We start from the raw sequence: 19,750 nt of genomic DNA on the forward strand, positions 1-19,750 counted from the left end.
GTCTATTTAATCATCTGAAGAAATTACAGGATTCTAACTGTAATAACTCCTTACGACTAGTTTCATGTGGCTGTTCAGGTATACTATCAGTTCAATACAATATGATACAGATTCCAAGAAATGTACAGATTACTAGAAACCAGTAACCCTTTAGCTTTTCAGCTGACATTCAAGGAGTACAGCCCGAGGTGCATACAATTTTAAAATGCACATGTTGACTGATAGAGGCATAAATCGTGGCAGGAGCATAGGGTTCACCTTGCCCTTTAGAAGTGAGCCTTAAAGGATACCTTCTCAGTTATGTAAGGTGCTCAAGGTTATACTTAGAAGATAATATTTTAAAGTATTTTGCATGTCTATTAAGTTTTGTATTACCACCCCACCTTTTATCCCACAGAGGTAAACACCCTTAGATGCTACAAGGGACGCTGATATTAAATGCTGGACTGAATCCATCAGGAAATTTGGCATTGGATCTTGGCTTAGCTTCTGATTTTCTTTGCAGCTTTCTGTAAATCACCTCCCCTCAGTGTCCTTATTCATAAAGTGGAGAGAACAGTACAAACTTTATGTTAACCTTACAACACGTTTGGGGTCTCAAGTGAGACACTAGACATAGTAGACTTAGAAAAGGAACAGAGCTCTGTCATTTCTAGGTGCATGTCATTATTCTTAGGGTCATGCAAGGCTACTGGCTAAGTCAAAATCAGAACCTATACTTTGGAGACCCAGGGCAGTATTCAGCTATTCATGAGATAGGCCTATGGTCTATGGCGCTACAAATTTTGAAAAACTGCTGAGAGTCAAAAGCAATGGCTACAAATATCATTAACTAAATCAGGCCTAATCTGACCAATATCTAAGATGGTAAATTTTAAAACCGAAAGTAAGTTGTCCACCAAGCTGTCAGATATATTCTCAAAAATAACAGAAACATCTCTTTGTATTTTCATTAAAAATGAACTGGACCTAAAACTCTTAAAAGTTTCTCACAAGGCTCTAGCTTCCTTAGCCAATGTGTCCACCTTACCTGAGCTTGCTTCCTTTTCTTCACATTTTTTTTTAAGCCTTCTTTTTAAAAAGCAAACCTCACTACAGGGAAATACTGATTTTTAACTTACATTCAGGATAATTCATTAGAGGTAACACATTTTCTTCTAGTGACTGGATCAGGAGTTTAGGGCACCTATATAGACCAGTCCCTCCTGGCATGGGAAGTAGATGACCAATAAATACAAAAACAGATAAACTGAACAAAGCTGCATCGAAGATTAGAAGAAATAAGCTTAATGCTCATATCATACCACATTTTTCATCCACAAAGTCTACAGCCATGTGAACTAAGTTCCTTATATTTCACAATTAATGATTATAGCCAGCAGGATCTCACGGATTACGGATATTAAAATTAAACATTTGCCACCCAACTCAAATCCCCATGTCATAAGAAATAGCATTAAAAGGCAGTATTATACTAACAGACAGCAATATTATAATCCCTGTGGAATATTTTCAAAAGCTTAACATAGATCATTTAAAAAAATAAAAATGCATTTTTAAAATATCATTTTTTTTGCTTTCACTGGAAACTACCACAAATAAAAAATTACAAATCACTTAAATCTTGAGTAGAATTTTTATTTACTTTTAAGAGAATGCTTATTTTTGCATATTTTTTTACTCAGTGCGTGGTATCAAATGTACATCAACGCCGCTTGCCTGTTCTCCAGGAGCCTTTTCCTAAGTGGCTTTCCCCAGTTCACTTGCTGCAAGGATAGGAGTGAATGCTAGAAGGCACTTGCCAGTGCCATGCTGTGTGCACTGTCCTACCCATGGCAAATTCGGAAGGAACAGCCATTACACACGGCCATTAAAATGTTTAAAGGGCGCAGGTGCCCTGTTGCAAGGGACTTTGAAGGTCAACAAGTCCTGTTTTCCTAGAAAGGCCTCTGGATAGATCCATTTTTCTTTTTATTATAACCACATTCTTTCTACAAAGAAAACAATCACTCTTAAAAAAATACTTTCAGAGGAATTAACAGTCAATGCCTAGTTTATAAACAATTATATAATCATGTTTTTCAAAAGGCTGACAAGTGAATGCTATTTTTTAAACATTTACGAATACTGATGACACCTACTGGTGGAAAATATATTTTACTTAACTGCTTATGGAGAAGCTAGGCCTACAAGGGTTAGCCGCCTTTTGCACTGATAGTGAAACCAGAAAACTACCCCCTAAACTCACTTAGGTCTCTTTTTCCAACTCTGCCAGTTTCCATTATCAGAAAATGATATGCTCATCAATGAAGTCAAAAGATATCTCTGCCTCAAAGTGTATAAAGCATACTTGATTTAGTGTTTAAATCAAACACTAAAAAACAAACAAAAACCCCAATGGTGATAGCTGAAAAATATTTACCAACTATCTCCAAAACTATTCCAACCCCTTCCTTACTTCTCACACCAGGATATCCCCATACAAGGAAAATAAGTCATATTGTATAGTCTAGATCCAGCTACCAATGAAGAAAATTAATATTTGACATGTGATAAGTTTCATCATATTTATGATATATACACATATCAATATTCTATGTATAAGAATAAAATTAAGCAGGCAAGTTTTGCCTAAGCCTTTAACTAAACTACTCAAAAACACAGGACTAAGTGATAGTAGGAAGGGACTGGTTAGAGTCCTCAGCTATCCTCACTCTTTGGCCCACTTCAATTTATTAATTACATTGGCTATGCCTTTCTTCCTTACAAAAGGAGTTAGAGCGGGCACCAATTGTGCTGCTCCTATGCTCATGAAATTAGGAAGTTCCCACTGAAAAAATATTATATTCATTCCAGGCCTGACCAACCTGAATTCTATGCAGGTGCTGCCATATCAAACCTTAAATAAGACTCCAGATGCCACTAGGGCCATCACATTTTCACAGCTGCTGGCAACAAAAACTCTTTGTGATAATATTAAACTGAGCTGGGCTGTGGGGTTGGGTTTAGGTGAGGGAGAAGTTAGTTTGTGCTCAGCTTATAGAAAGCTGAATACAACCAGAGACTGTTTGGAGTCCTGTCAGCCTGGAGCAGCTCTTGCTAGAGGAAATGAATCTTTGATGGTGTGCTCCTGAATATACATGATTCAGTGAGCCAAGTGCATACAGCTGAGCAGACCTAAGGAAGGTGAGTGGGTGGAACCTCAAGAATGCTGTGACAATGCCGGATGCACACCTGCTTTCAGCCTTTCCCTGGTGGCCGTGGTGATGTTTGCAGAGTGAGGTGTGGGAGAGTGGAAAGCTCCCAGATACACGCATGAGTGGCAATGACCACCTGGGTCCTGTGGGTTCCACTGCAGCTTGACCACAGCAAAGCTGTAATCTAGTGAAAGCGACTGTATTCCCTAAGACCCTCAAAGAGAGGGATGCTTTCTCCTCCAGCTGAACCCAACCTTTAAGACCACTGAGCCATGTGCCAGAGAAAATAACACGCAAGAGGAAAAGGCAGACTAAACATTACCTGGGAGCACTCCTTCACATCGCCCGCAAGGCACAGTAAAGTTCCCAAAAAGAGAAATGTTTCCAATGTTCCAAGGCAGCTTTCCATTGCCCTGAGGACTTTAATTCATTTTCAAGATCCATGTGGGAGACACTCCAATTTACTCATTTAGCCCCAGCCCCTCGGCTGACTGACCCTCACTGGCCACAGGTGATAGGCAGAGGTGCTGTGTCCTGTCTTTGCTGCCAAAAGGCTGCAAGGCCAAGTCTGACAGGTGAGAGGGCTGGAACTTCCCTCTGCTCTCCCATCCCAGGCAAAAAGAAACTCGCTTAAAGGGTAGCCCTTGCCTGACACTGGGGCTTGCTCACAAGTAGGAGAAAGTCTCTCTGAGGGTCCAGACAGAAGATGAACAGTCTGAGAGCCCTGCAAAAGCAAGGAGGCGGCTGCTTCCAGACCGGCAGGTAGAGGGACAGGGAGAGAGGGGGCAGCTAGTGTTTGGTCCACAGAGAAAGAGCTAGAGAAAAGGAGACAGGGTGAGAGATGGCGACGGGGAGACACAAAGAAGACGGTGTGAGATATGTAGAGAAAGTGACACACACGGAAAGTGAGAGATGGAAACAGAGACAGTGACACCGGGCGGGCGCCGAGAGAGTGGGAGATGGAGGGAGACGGACAGGCAGATGGCCCCTAGAGGTCCAGGTGCAGGGCGCGGCCCTACCTCGGCGTCCTTGGCCGGACCGCTGGCCGGGGGTAGCTCCAGGCTGCAGTTCGCCCGCTTGACCGTGAGGTAGAAGGGGTAATCCTTGGCCACCATGGCGGCTGCCGGGCCTGCCCTTTGGGATGTCACCGCTGACCCTAGGCGACTACAAAACTCCCAGGCGAAAGGGGGCCCCAGCTCCACGATGCCGGGCGGCGGCGGCGACACGGACACCTACAGCCGGCTTCCAGCCGGGCGGGACTCGACTGGGCTCCGGAGCCGAGTGGGCGGGGCTGTGCCAGCCACGCCTTGATGGGTGGAGATGGGCGGGCCGCCGGCTCGCACCGCCCCACGCCCACGTGCCGCCGCACGGACTCCTACTGGAGCTGCGAGGGGCGTGGGGCGGTCCCGAGGGTGGAGAGGGACCTCTCTCTCCAAGCGGGCCTTCGACTCCGAGCGCCCCCGCGGAGCGTGGGCCGCGATTGCGGGGCTGGCGGACCCCGTGATAGGTCCTTTCGGGTTCTTTGGCACTCTCCGGTGAGAGAGGCTGCGGGTAGAAAGGAGGCTGGGGCGAAACCGGGCGACGGGGAGAAAGGAGGCTCTAGTGACACCCGGCGGCAGGAAGGAGCCTGGGGGAAAAGCGAGCGTAAAGCCCACATTAGAAAGGGGTGGTGTTCTCTCTTGCCTCTTCCCAGGCCACTGCACGCTTTTTTTTGTTTTTGAGACGGAGTCTCGTACTCGCTCTGTCGCCCAGGCTTTTTTTTTTTTTTTTTTTTTTTAATGAATGTCACTGGAGTATAATCTACAAATGGCAAAATGAACCCATTTTAAGAGTACTGTTTGTTGAGTTCTGACAAATATAAACACCCGTATAACCACCTCCACAGTCGGTATACAAAACATTTCCACCACCCCGGAAAGTTCCCTGGAGACCTTTCCCTTTGCACCCACTTTTAAATTTGACTAGGATGTTCAAAGGCTGTCTGACACTCAAGGGCAATCTGACAGGGTGTCCTTCAAGTATAAAGCTCTGCATGGATGACCCGGCACTACCACACCTTTCTGGATCCTTTTTTGAGAAACAATGACACTGGAAATACCCAAGAAGGCGATTGATTATAAGGTTGTTTGCACCAGCCCTGTCTGGGGCAGTAAAAAATAAAAAGTAGCTGGAAACAATGGTAATATATCCATCAATACGGAGTGCTTAAATAAAGTTTACTCACTGTGTAATACTACTTAGCAGCAGTGAAAAAGGAGATGGGTCTATGGATGTGGCATGGAAAGATCTCCAATGTATTAGACTCAGTTTAAAAATAATTGCAGACTAAGCACAATACAATACCATTTATGTTAAAAAAAAATACAAGTTTACCACAGAATATCATATATTTTCTATAGAGACATATTTGTGGGTAAATAGCATTGAACGCTGTCTAGAAGAATCCATAGCAAGCTTTTACCAGTTCCCCTATGGGTGAAGGGAGGCACCTGGGTTTAAAGAATTAAAGATAGTGAACAAAAGGGACTTAAGCTTATAGCTCATGTTGTAAAATTTTTTGTAAGAAAAATACAGCCGGGGCAGCAGTGAAACTCTGTGTCTACAAAAAAAAAAAAAAAACAAAAAATTAGCCAGGCATGGTGGTGCACACCTGTAATCCCAGCTACTCCAGAGGCTGAGGTGGGAGGATCACTTGAGCTGGGAGGCAGAAGTTGCAGTGTGCCAAGATCATACCACTGCACTCCAGCCTGGGTGACAGAGATGCTGAAAAAAAAAAAGAAAAAATAGAAAAGAAAAAGAAAAAAAGAAAGAGAAATAGAGAGAGGAAGGAAGGAAGGAGAAAAAATAGAAGAAAAGAAAAAAGAAAAGAAAAAAAAATTGGCTAGGTACAGTGGCTCACACCTATAATCCCAATGATTTGGAAGGCCAAGGCAGCAGTGTAGCTTGAGGCCAACAGTTCAAGACCATCCTAAGCAACATAGGAAGACCCTGCCTCTACAAAAAATTTAAAAATTAGCCGGGTATGGTAGTGCATGCCTGTAGTCTCAGCTAATCCCGAGGTTGAGGTGGGAGGACTGCCTGAGCCCAAGAGTTCAAGGCTGCAGTGAGCTATGATTGCACCACAGCACTCTAGCCTGGTGACAGAACGAGACCCCGTCTCAAGAGAAAAAAAGAAAAATATCTTCATTCATGGCACTACTTGGGAAATTATAGCTTTTTTAATATTAAAATTATATCTTTTTCTTTTCTTTCTTTTTTTTTTTTTTTTTGAGATAGGGTCTTTGTCGCTCAGGCTGGAGTGTAGTGGCATGATCTCAGCTCACTGCAACCTCCTCCTCCTGGGCTCAAGTGATCTTTCCACCTCAGCCTCCCAAGTAGCTGGGACTACAGGCCTGGACCAGTGTGCCCGGCTAAGTTTTGTATTTTTGTAGAGACAGGGTTTCACCATGTTGCCCAGGCTGGTCTGCAACTCCTGAGCTCAGGCAATCCACCTGCCTCGACCACCCAAAGTGCTGGGATTACAGGTGTGAGCCACCATGCCCAGCCCTAAAATGATCATCTCTCAAAAGTTATTTTGTAGACTGCACTGATGAATCTTTTTCCTCTTCATGTGGAAAGTCATGACTACATCAGGTGGTAATCTACTGAGACATTGTCTTATGTTTTTACTTCCTGAGGATACAGGGGATAGTGGGAATGGTGATATCTAGTCCTTGTTTGCATGTTCTTTGCTTCTAGCTGAGGTCAGAACCCAGCAGTTCCTACTTCTCAGGCAGGACACCTGATAATACACAGCTCTTCATCCCAGGTATCAAATCCACACCCTGGCACTAAATCCACTTACTTTCCTACCCAGCTAGTGCAGACAGACTGCCTTTGGAGGCAGAAAGAATTGGGCCCAGTGTAGCCAGCCTGTTATTACCACACATGTAAATGAAGCTCCTGAATGAGTAGAGGTTCCAACTGAAATTGAAGAGAGCACCTGAGTTTTTTTCCCTCTATAGACAACCTGAAGCAATGGGAAGAAAACTGCCTAAGAAGAGGTATGGGGCAGGAAAGAGCACCTCAGAACCACTGATTTTTCCTATTTGTATTCCTGAACACAACTTTATCATTTTAGCCTGAGCTGTGCTGATGGGGAGCTCACACAAGTGCCCCAAAAGCTTAGCCAAGCTTGGTGGGGGTGTGAGAGTAACCTCATCTCCAAGTAGCCCCTGATTAACTATGCAGCCAAAGTCAGGGCCAGAGGCAGAGACATGCTTCACTCAGGGCTTGCCTGGTCACCAAGAACCTGTGCCCAAGTACCTGAGCCACTTCTTACTCCCCTTCCTCTTCCTGCTCTTCTGGCCCTCACAGTCCACTATCTCAACTAGAAGACGCTGGCCATCAAAGCCACTGGCTTTAACCCCCAAAAGAGCTTGCTGGACCTTGTTCTCCAGTTGGAAAATGTACTTACAGCACCTGGTGAAGAAAATAGTCACCCTGGTGAAGTCTGATAGCCCTGGGACTGGGTTGCTCATCACAGTATCCTTAGGGCCAAGCAGGGAGTCTGACATACCATAAGTCCAGTGTAACAGTAAACAAACCCTAAGAAATATGTTTATTTTATTTTATTGTTTTGAGACAGGGTCTCGCTTTGTTGCCCAGGCTGGAGTGCAGTGACACGATCTTGGCTCACTGCAGCCTCAACCTCCTGGGCTCAAGCAATCCTCCCACCTCAGCCCCTCAAGTAGCTGGGACTACAGGCACATGCTACCACGCCCAGCTAATTTTTGTATTTTTTGTAGAGATGGGGTTTCACCATGTTGCCCAGGCTGGTCTTGAATTCCTGAGCTCAAGTGATCCGCACACCTCGGCCTCCCAAAGTGCTAGGATTACAGGCATGAGCCACTGTGCCTGGCCTCCAAAGAAATGTTAAAGTGCAACTTAGGTTGAAGCCCAACTATTGCAGAGCAATGAACAGTCATACTGATTGATGAGAAGGCTGCTGTATCCATCTTCTCTTAAAACATTTCTTTGCTCTCCTTAAAAGATACTGGAGCCATAAAAATCAATAAATACACAGGGCTACACAACATATGTATGGCAAACATATCTCTTTTCCACTATACATGCTAGGCAAAGAGAGAGAGACAGAGGCAGAGAGATTGCTAATGGCCTGTAACAATTTAAATAGTGCTGCAAAAAAGCATAAGCTACAAAAGGAAAGATGGGAATCTGGAATTCCCTTGGGTGGTCTGATTCTTCCAAGCTTCTTATAGCATGAATTTCTCACCACCCAGAATAGGATTCTGGTGTTTATAAACATATATTTTTGGTACAACAAAGCCTATGAACTCAAGCCAGCAATTTTGGGTGTATACAAGCCGTGTATATGGTCCTTGAGGCATTTAATGAATTTTCAGGAGTATTTTTGACCTCATGCAATTTCCACCTTGGTCCCTGACTTCAGCACCTTCCCCATATGTAATGCACTGCTCCACCATTGACAGATTTCGGTTTTGTGCAATCTGCCTGGGACTCTATCTGGGGGTGTCCATGATCAAAGACTGTCAGAAAACAGGCAGCGCTGCAGGAGGGCTTCCAAGCATATCCCTAAGGTTAGTGTCACAGTTGAGGGAAGCTGGTCCAGCCCTGCAATGCCGCCAAGCTAAGTGGCCCCAGGAGCCCGGCGCTCCCCATTCTGCCTGTGTGTGTGTTTATGGGTTTAGGAACAACACTGCTCTAACAGGCAGCTTCACTCAAAGAAACGGCACAAAGTGTCTTTCAGAACTTGCCTTCGGCACAGCCCGTTATAATCCTATAAAATGCTTCACAGTTGGGCAGTGTTCCCTGCCGGCCAGAAGCCTGGAGACTGAAATAAAGAGGGCTGTTCTGCATTTGCAGGAACTGTGCCAAGCCCAGGGCCTGTGGTCTTGCCTGTGTTGAGCGGGGGTCATTTGGGCTGCTGGTGGAATGGTGGGCCTGAATACAGAAGCCCACCACTGGTTATTGGCCCCTTTTAGACTTGCAGACAACCAGGCAAGGCTTGGAGACCGTCAACTCCTTAAATCCCAGTCCCATGACTGGGAGCAGAGCAGGCTCAGCCTGAGGATAAAACCAGAAACTAACGTGGCTGTGACGACCTTCTCAGCCAACAGGACAATGCTTTGTCCTGTTAGCGTTATATTTTAACATGAGGAATAGCGAGTTCTATTTTATTTTATTTTATATTTTATTATATTTTATATTTTATTATTTTATTTTATTTTATATTTTTGAGAGAGAGTCTTGCTCTGTCGCCCAGGCTGAAGTACAGTGGTGTGATCTTGCTCACTGCAACCTCCGCTTCCTGGGCTCAAGCAATTCTCCTGCCTCAGCCTCCTGAGTAGCTGGGATTACAGGTACACAACACCACACCCTGCTAATTTTTGTATTTTTAGTAGAGACGGGGTTTCACCATGTTGGCCAGGCTGGTCTCGAACTCCTGACCTCAAGTGATCTGCCTGCCTTGGCCTCCCAAAGTGTTGGGATTACAGGTGTGAGCCACCATGCCAGGCCTGAGTTCCTTTTTCTTTAAAGGCTTGTGCATCCATCCATTCATTCATTTATCAAATAATTAGTGAATGCTTATTACAGTCAGGTGTTCAATTAGATACATTTCTCCCCTCCTCTTCTCCACCAGTTCCTGAACTTCTATGCCAGGCAGGCGTTTAATACATAGTTGCTCAAAGAATATGGCTGATTTTAAAATGTGGTCTTTCAATTGTAAACTGTGTGTTTACATTTGAAGGAGCTCAAGGAACAGTAGCTGATCCCCCAAAGCCTGGGCCTCCAATATGTGTATCTCCATCTGCTTTCCCTGGTATCTGAAGTCATCTCTTTCTACCTGCAAATGTGGCATGGATGGTGTAGGTATATGTTGGGCACATGAGTGTTGCAACGCCTTTTCCCTCCCCTTCCATTTGGGTGACATTCCCAGTTAATGCAAGCCCCCCTCTCCTCCTCTAATTTCAGTTTTGATGGGGAGGGAACCTGAAGAAGTTCTGGCAGTGAATTCTGACAGATCAGGACTGTGATTTACTGCTAGACAGGTAAAAATGGCATGAATGAAGCACTGATCATCTCTAAACTCATACCAGTATTACTATTCTCCCTTTGCCTGAGGAGCTGTCCACTGACTCCAGTCTAGATTTACAAAAATGTATCCCTGGGCCGGGCGCAGTGGCTCATGCCTGTAATCCCAGCACTTTGGGAGGCCAAGGAGGGCAGATCACCTGAGGTCAGGAGTTCAAGACCAGCCTGACCAACATGGTGAAACCCCGTCTCTACTAAAAATACAAAAACTATCCAGGCATGGTGGCAGGTGCCTGTAGTCCCAGATACTTGGGAGGCTGAGGCAGGAGAATCACTTGAACCTGGGAGGCAGAGGTTGCAGTGAGCCGAGATCGTGCCACTGCACTCTAGCCTGGGTGACAAAGTTAGACTCTGTCTCAAAAAAAAAAAAAAAAAAAAGTATCCCTGGATATTCTAAAGCTGGAAGTCTTAATTCTTGCATTTTCTTTAAGGTCTCATTTTCTGAAAAACTGGTTAAAGGAGAGAATCTCTCTCTTTCTCCCAACTGCGCTAATCCTGTGGATTATCAGCTATAAAGCAAAAAGTAGTAATAATAAATTAGCCAGTCACAGTGGCTCACGCCTGTAATCCCAGCACTTTGGGAGGCCGAGGCAGGAGGATTGCTTGACCACAGGAGTTTGAGACCAGCCTGAACAACATGAGACCCCCATCTCTACAAAAAAAAAAAAAAAAATCAAAAAATTAGCTGGATGTAGTAGCATATGCCTATGGTCCCAGCTACTTAGGAGGCTGAGGTGGGAGGATCCCTAGAGCTCAGGAGGTCGAGGTTGCAGTGAGCCATAATCATGCCAGTGTACTCCAGACTAGGCAACAGAGTGAGAATCTGTCTCAAAATAATTAATTAATTAAAATAAAAATAAAAAATTAGCTATGAAATTAGCAAAATTTTATTTTTCAAAAAAATAATACTGAAGTGTTTTGTCCTGAAACATCATAAACATTTGCTAGCCTCCGGTTCATAAGAGCAATGCTTCTCAACCAATGGTGATTTTACCTCCCAGCAGATATTTGGCAATGTCTGGATATATTTTTGATTGATTGTCAGTGGACAAGGCCAGGGTGCCATTGGCATCTAATAGGTAAAGGCTAGGGATGCTGTTAACACTTACAATACACAGAATAGCTTCCCATAACAAAGAAGTAGCAGGTCCAAAATGTCAATAGTGCCACTACTGAGAAACGCTGTGGTAAACAGAGAGTGGCACTGAAATATGGCATTAGAGCCAAGGGAATCTGTGGGTATTGACCTCAAGGTATTTTCACTTTAGTTTTTGATCATTGGTTGGTATCAAATATCAGCTTAGGCTTGGTGGGGCAAAGAAGAAATGCTTGAGTGCCAAGAAACACCAGAATAGGGCAATGAATCAAGTCTTCCCTGATGCCCAGACCGGACCCTTGGCTGAATAACAAATTCCATAAAACACAAGACAGACAAAAGAATAAAGAGGAATATAGGAGTAAGAGAGTGAGGGGACAGATAATTGTCTTAAACTGCTTCAGGTACACAAATATACTTTAAAACAGCAGTGAAAATTAAAGTTTCAATGAAGTATAACAAAGAAGAAAACAGGGAAGAGGGAATTTTTTTCAAGTCTTATTCTTTCCCAGGACAACCTTTGCCACTATATTTGTTTTAGGGGGCAGAAATGCAAACTCAGTGATTAAATAAAAACCCCAAGGGGTTTAATTTACTATTTTCTTGATATATGGTGTTTCTGGATGCACGGCTTGTATAAACAAAAACCTGTCTCACTCAAGATTTTGCAGTAAGAATCCTGACCTTCTCCAATTTGAACTTATACCTATCAGCAGGCTTGTTCTGCCCACAGAATTAATAAAACATTTTCTGTGTACTACTAGAGTATCTTTGAACTTTATGGAGAGTCTGCCTTTGTTTGAGAGTATTTCATATTTGGGGGTTAAGGATTCAATAAATATGTTATATTTAATTTTTAAAATTTGTTAACTTTTTTTTTTCCTTTGTGACAGAGTCTCACTCTGTCGCCCAGGCTGGAGTGCAGTGGTCGCAATCTCGGTTCAATGCAACCTCCACTTCCCAGGTTCAAGCAATTCTCCTGCCTCAGACTCCCAAGAAGCTGGGATTACAGATGTGTACCACCATGCCTGGCTAATTTTTGTGTTTTTAGGAAAGACTGGGTTTCACCATGTGGGCCAGGCTGGTCTCGAACTCCTGGCCTCATGTGATCTACCTGCCTCGACCTCCCAAAGGGATTACAGATGTCAGCCACCATGCCTGGCCATATATTTATTTAGTTATTTATTCCCTTCAGGCTACAACTAAGGTATTCGTATTCATTTATGTGGGTTTCATATACTAACCATTATTCAGAGAAATTAGAACCTAAAATGTGCAAATTCTAGCTTTGGATATTAGAGGTGTTTTCTCTTCTATCAACTACAAACTCAGTAATCAAAGTACCATATTTCGTCAAACCTAAGACTGTAATATGTGCTATTATTTTATGTACTCTCTAGAAAGAAAAATAGGCTGGGTGTGGTGGCTTACCCCTGTAATCCCAGCACTTTGGGAAGCTGAGGCGGGCAGATCAGTTGAGCCCAGGAGTTGGAGACCAGCCTGGGCAACATGCTGAAACCCTGTCGCTACAAAAAATAAAAAAAGTAGATGGCATGGTGGCACACATCTGTACTCCCAGCTACTCGGGGGGCTTGAGCGCAGGAAGCAGAGGTTGCAGTGAGCTTAAGACTGTACCATTGCACTCCAGGCTGGGCGACAGAGAGAGACTCAGTCTCAAAAAGAAAAGAAAAGAAAAGAAAAGAAAAGAAAAGACAAATATTGCCAATTAAATTATATGATCAATTGTAAGACCCTTGGCAATTCCAGAGAAGTTAACATGTGGAGGAAAATGTATAAAACAGCAAAATATGGCAGTATTCATATCATCTGGCCTGAATTTGAAAACCCATACATTTATAGAAAAATGACTTCTGAGGAGTCAGGGACACTTCCAGAGGCCACCTGCTATGAAATTGACTAAGAAGCTTATCAAATCCATATATATCCCTGAGCCCCACTTTGGGTCCAGTGAATTGGAACCTTTGGCAGCAGACCCAGAAATCTGTAAAACACCCTCAAAAAGCACTGTTTGAGTAACATACATTGTGTTATGAATCAGAATGATCAGCAAGCCCAATAATGAACCCCCCAGCCACAGGCTAGAAATGCTCTGACCACAAATCTTCAGTCCTGAGGTGCACAGGGGGTAATTAGCCCAATGGCTGTAGCATCAAAACCCAGAATGGGCATAGGGAGCCTCTTAACTTGTTCATCCAAACAAACATGCACTGAGGAACTACTGTGTGCCACACCATGCTATATACAGATGGGTACCTCAAGGATATGATGAAAAATCGACAAATCTATACTCCGAGTAAACTACCAAGTAAGCCACCCACTAGGAGATGTGTTCTGGCTCTTGGGACTTGATTTACAATCTGGTATCCAAGGTTCCAATTTAAAACATGTTTATCTTCATAGCCAGAGGGCATGACAGCATTTACGTTTTTTAAAAAATTAGCTGTAGAGCAGAGAATGGGCGGAGGGCACTTGGCTTGAGATGTTTACTTGAAAAAAGACCTGGGGCTGGGGCTGGGGCTGGGGCTGGGGCTGGGGCTGGGGCAGGTGGTGGGGGTGGGGGCATGGGCAGAAGACTTTAATTACAGAACAAGTTCAACTAGTAGAAACAGGTTCGGGTACTCCTGGCAAATATGTGTATCATCTGGTGGGAGTGGAAACTGGCTGGTGTATGCTAGAAGCAGCATATTAGCTGAAAGTGTTCTGTGTGCTGTGGGTATCAGACACGTTTCACAGAGGGGTTAGTGGGTGTGGGTTAACTGAATGCTTTGGTTAAGTGGGAGCTGAATTAAGACAGTTTCTGCTTTACTTGAATTTTTTTCCATCTCACAGCCAAAACCAAGCTCAGCAAACAGTTCTCGTGCCCACAATTCTGATTAAATCAAAAGCCTTGGCAATAGAGGACTGAACAGAAGCACTTAGTCACTAGTTCCCCAGATTTTATCATGGTACTATCATTTGGTTCTTCAACTCTAGCATTAATAAGTACAACCACCTGATAGCTGTGCCTAGCTAATTCCTCTTACTCAAGGTTGTCTGTGACCCCCAGGCTAGGGTAATCCTTACTTTGTGCCCCCAAGGTGCCAAGTACCTCTTCTTCCCCAGTAGTCAGCCTGCTCATATTGACTGATTTTATGTCTGTCTCTGCTGCCCGGCTGCAAGCTACAAGGGAACAGGGACCATATCTATCTTGCTCATCACAGTAGCCCCAGCTCCTCCTATGATGCTGGCACATAGCAGACTCTTGGCTCATATTTGTGGAAATGAAAATTAAATTGAAATGGGGCTAATCAAAGAACATGTCATGAAGGAAGCAAACCCAGAGAAGATTTTTGCAAGGAGGAACACACCATATTTAAAACTTCTGAGATGGGACCAAAAAATAATATGCAGAATACTATAGTGGGCTGTTTGAAATTTTGAAAGGTAATTCAAATAGGCCCCTAATTTTAATGTTTAGGTTCTTGAGTCCAAACCACTTTGAGAAACGGCTCCTACAGTGTTAGACTGTGGGGGCCTCTCAGATATGATAGAGCTTTCAGTTCCTTCCAGCTGTTTACACACTAATTCCTGAACAAGGTGGACTTGCCAGGAAGGCTGAAACTAGTGACAAAAGGACGTCAAATAGACGCTGTGCAACATGCTCACCTGCCCTTTTCCTTCCCTTTAAAGGTTATTTCTTTCATTCCCTTCTCTAGGTTTTTGATTCCAGGTTAAACTCTACAAAAATGTTTTCTCCTTCTTTACTTGCCATGCTCACACCTAGTGTCATCTGTATCAAAACTTTGTTTTCTTGAGGTGGGCCCTAAGGGGCTGACTTTTAAGGGAGGGGGGAGATTTTGCCTGATGTTTCTGCAAGATTAAACATGGTGCTTATCTGAAGTTCCAGGCTGATGATAAATTATAGACTCACGAACTTTTTATTCAAAGAAGCCAAAGGAAGAAGGAAACTTCTCTGCTAGCTGCTCCACCAAAGGGGGGTCATGTTCTCCCCTCCTAGAGTCTTACAAGAGATATTTTGAGAGATCATTCTGGTTTAGAGACAATACATGGTGAACAAAGCTCATCTGTCATTGAGTGGGAGGAAGGGAGGCAAGAAGGCAAGAGAGAATTAAAATTGTAAAGCCAACATCACGTGGATTCCTCCTTGAACTTTAATAACCCAGTGCTGCCTGCAGGCTCAGAACAACCAAATGCAATGGGTAGGTACAAGGATTGCTCTGGTGCCAGGAAAATGCAATAAGACATAACTTTTACAAGGTAGGCAATGAAAGAGTGCCCTGCAGGAACAAAACAGGCTTTTAACATCTCCAAAGTTGGCAGCCAGATGCCTGAAACGTTGGCTTAGTGCATTCAAAACACACAACAGATAGAACCACTTTCTTTAAGATGAAGTCATCTTCCAGGAGAAACAATAGCTGGGAAGGCTGGGTTTTTATGATTCATGGGAGGAGGAGAATTTGATCTGTATTTTCTTTGCCACAGCCTATCCCATTTTAATACATGTTAGAGGTTTTCCACATGTTAGGAAAATTTTCTAGAATGTTTTGAAAGGGAAAAAATTCTGCAGACTGCCTCAGTTACTGAAAGAGTTCTCTTTCTCCCCTGGTTGGGGAAGGATCCAATTCTGTCTCACTGTGTTATCGAAAAGATCTGAAACTACAACTCTTCATTTGGATTCTGCTGTTATGAAATGCAGTTTTGGGTATCTTGTTACACTTTACCCCCAGAAGTGTTAAAGGAAGTGCCTGTCATCAAAATTCAAAAATAAATATAAAAATGATGCTGGCAGAGTTCAAAAACTAAAAGGATCAGCATTTTGCTTCAGTTTCCTGTTCATAAAACTTTATAAAAACAACCCACCCATTTAAAAAAAAAACCCATAACAATAGTTCACTATTCTTTTCCTAAATGCTTGCCTCATGCCACTCTGAAATTAGGTGCCATCACATTTCCTGAGTTATGGGCCCCAAACACCACATCCTTTTCCTCCCTCCCACACCCCCACCCCACCTGGCATAATTCCTGAATTTAGATGCTTCTCCAGTTTATGAGCTCAGTAGAGAGATGCCAACATTCTCCCTCCTACCTGTCCTGAAGAGGCCAAGCATCTGTACCAGCTGGAAGCAGGAATAATTGAGGCTTCCTTCCCCCAAATTAATTCTCACTTCCTAGAGAAGCTTTTAATATGGAAGGTTAAATTACAAAGTAAAGAGCTAGTAAACTGAAAAAGAATAAGATATTTCCCTCCCAATCTGGCTTTACAGCAAACTTTTCTTTGTGGAATACTCAACACTCTGTCCTTCTTCCTGGAAGAACGTAGAATACAAGCTCTAGAACAAGCTTTTCCAACCCATGGCCCACAGGCTGCATGCGTCCCAGGATGGCTTTTAATGTGGCCCAACATACATTTGTAAACTTTCTTAAAACATTATGAGATTTTTTTTTGCGATTTTTTTAAAGCTCATCAGCTATTGTTAGTGTTAGTGTACTTTATGTGTGGCCCAAGACAATTCTTCTTCTTCCAGAGATTGGACACCCCTGTTTTAGAATGAGAAGCGTGGGTCCAAATACCAAGTTTTCACTTGCCAACTATATGACTTTGGACAATTTACTTAATGATGACAAACATCAGTTTAAGCATCTATAAAATGGGGATATGAGAGTTTCAAGGCTTTAATGAATTAAAGACACATGAATAATCCAATGAGATAATATGTATGTCAGATTTCTAGGCATATGGTTAGCACGTAATCCATGCTATTATTAACCCTTCTGGTAAATAAATCATCCTTCTCCTTTTTTTTTTTTTTTTTTTTTTTTGAAATGGATTAAGGAAAAAAGATGGAATTTGGAGAACTTTTCCAACACTCCTTGCTTCCAAAGAGATTAATTCTTTGATTTAACCCTATAATTTCAAAAATGGATTTGACTGTCGCACATATATAAAAGAAGCAGTGGCCGGGTGTGGTGGCTCACGCCTGTAATCCCAGCACTTTGGGAGGCTGAGGTGGGTGGATCATGAGGTCAGGAGATCAAGACCATCTTGGCTAACACGGTGAAACCCCATCTCTACTAAAAAATACAAAAAACTAGCCAGGCGAGATGGCAGACGCCTGTAGTCCCAGCTACTCGGGAGGCTGAGGCAGGAGAATGGCGTGAACCCGGGAGGCGGAGCTTGCAGTGAGCCAAGATCGCGCCACTGCACTCCAGCCTGGGCGACAGAGCGAGACTCCGTCTCAAAAAAAAAAAAAAAAGAAGCAGCACAGTGAAGAGTGAAGTGACCTAAATTAGAAGACATGGGCCAGGTGTAGTGGTTCACACCTGTAATCCCAACACTTTGGGAGGTCAAGGTGGGAGGGTCACTAGAGCCCAGAAGTTTGAGACTAGCCTGGGCCACAAAGTAAGACCCCATCTCTACTATAATAATAATAATAATAATAATAATAATAATAATAATAATAACAATTAGCCAGGCACAGTGGCATATGCCTATGGCACAAGCTACTCAGGAGGCTGAGGCAGGGTGATTGCTTGAACCTAAGAGTTTGAGGCTGCAGCAAGTTATGATCACGCCACTGCATTCCAGCTTGGGCAACAGAGTGAGACCCTATCTCTAAAAAAATTTAAAAAACAAAAAAAAAGAAGACATGGTATACAATCTGGCCCTGCCATTAAGTCTGTGGTCTTGGGCAAGTCAATTAATCTCTCTGAGACATAGATTCTTGAACCATATAACAAGGTGATTTAAACATAAATGTGTATGCTTCTGTGATTCTATTAAACAGCAAAGACTGAAGTGTATATGGAGTATTATCTTGATTTTATGCATTTAATTTCAAGAAAGCTTTCAAATAAAAATTCTTATCTTAGGTACTGATGAAAGCACCCTGTCTAAAATTAGCACGTTTGGTATAGGCAGCCCACATTTTGGGTTACTTCAGCATGGTAATATTTTATAAGGGCTCATCAGAAAATTAAGCTCAATGTACTCATTTGTCAAGAAATGCATATGCATATAGATTCTTTTAATATCAAATGGCAAAACAAACAAGAGGTTGAAACAGAGGAAAGATCAACTATGAGAAAAGAATTACTGAGGGAAAATGGAGATAGACTACAAATAGGACAGAACTGGCCTAAAATATACCACTGTCACTTAAAAATAGGTACTTGGTTACATAGTGCCTGTGTTATCTTTACAGCAGCATTTGGTTCCTACCCTGTCTTCTTCCTACAGGCCTCTTATGACTATGAGAGCTATCTGTTCCTTCAGTGGACCAAGTCTTGCTGCCTTGTGGATTCTGCCCAGTCATAGCTTCTCTTCTGCCCTTCGAGGGTGGGCTGCTTGCATCTAAGTAGTGGGGCCATAGCTAATTCTGTTCTGGATATAACACAGATGACTGGCTGGGCATGGTGGCTGATGTCTGTAATCCCAGTACTTTGGGAAGCTGAGGCAAGAGGATCACTTGAGGCCAGAAGCTCAAGACCAGGCTGACCAACATAGTGAGATCCTGTCTGTATACAAAATGTAAAAATTTAGGAGGGCATGATGGTGCATTCCTGTAGTCCTAACTCCTTTAGAAGCTGAGGCAAGAGGATGGCTTGAGCCCAGGAGTTGGAGGTTACAGTGAGCTATGACTGTACCACTAGACTCCAGCCTGAGTGACAGAGCAAGACTCCGTCCCTAAAAAACAAAACAAAAATACACACATAGATGGTTGCTGGCATGAGATGCTAAACCACGGGCTTCTCAAAGCTGAGGGTTCTGTGCAACCCTGGCCAAACTTCTTACCCAAAATATTTACATTAATGTTGTCCATTTATAAGAATTAGAACTAAAAACAAAGATACCTTGCAGCAACTTCTAAATAGTGCCCCATAAATAACAAATAGCACTAGAATTACTTAATAAATCATAATCTTCATCATTCTCTAGCATCTGTTTCCCCTACTAGACTATATGCTCCACAAGAATCATGAATCTCTTGTACAAGGCTACATCCCCATTGCCAAAAGATGCCGGGCAAGTGATGAGAGCTCAATAAATGATGCTGAGAGCTGATGAGGTGTTTGCTCTCTGCCAGGCACTGTTCTTTGACTTTAATGAAGTATCTCAAGTAATCCTTAGAACAATCCTATGAAATGAGTACTTCTATAGTAGGAGAAACTGAGGCACAGAGAGTTCAAGCAACTTGCCCAAAGTCACACAGCTAGTAAGTAGCAGAGCTGGGGTTCAAATACAAGCACTTTGCTTCTAGAACCTGAAGTTCCAATTCTCAAGTGGAACATTAATTCACAGGCTAGTCACAAACCAGGGAGT

General features: G+C 43.2%; 1 protein-coding gene across 9 annotated transcripts in view; it reads right to left on the reverse strand.

The window, feature by feature from the left end:
• Window positions 1-19,750, reverse strand: part of ARHGEF3 (Rho guanine nucleotide exchange factor 3) — a 347,459-nt gene that overhangs the window by 77,640 nt on the left and 250,069 nt on the right. For 2 of the 9 annotated variants that reach the window (XM_077993230.1, XM_001101312.5), the window contains exon 1: window positions 4,217-4,463. The exons of the other annotated variants lie outside the window; for them this stretch is intronic. In XM_077993230.1, the coding sequence (XP_077849356.1) occupies window positions 4,217-4,312 (96 nt within the window). In that variant the 5' untranslated portion in view covers window positions 4,313-4,463. Of the gene's footprint in view, window positions 1-4,216; window positions 4,464-19,750 lie in introns of those variants that run through there. 9 annotated transcript variants of the gene reach the window in all.

Source organism: Macaca mulatta, chromosome 2, assembly GCF_049350105.2.
Source record: "Macaca mulatta isolate MMU2019108-1 chromosome 2, T2T-MMU8v2.0, whole genome shotgun sequence".
NCBI classification, from domain to species: Eukaryota; Metazoa; Chordata; class Mammalia; order Primates; family Cercopithecidae; genus Macaca; species Macaca mulatta.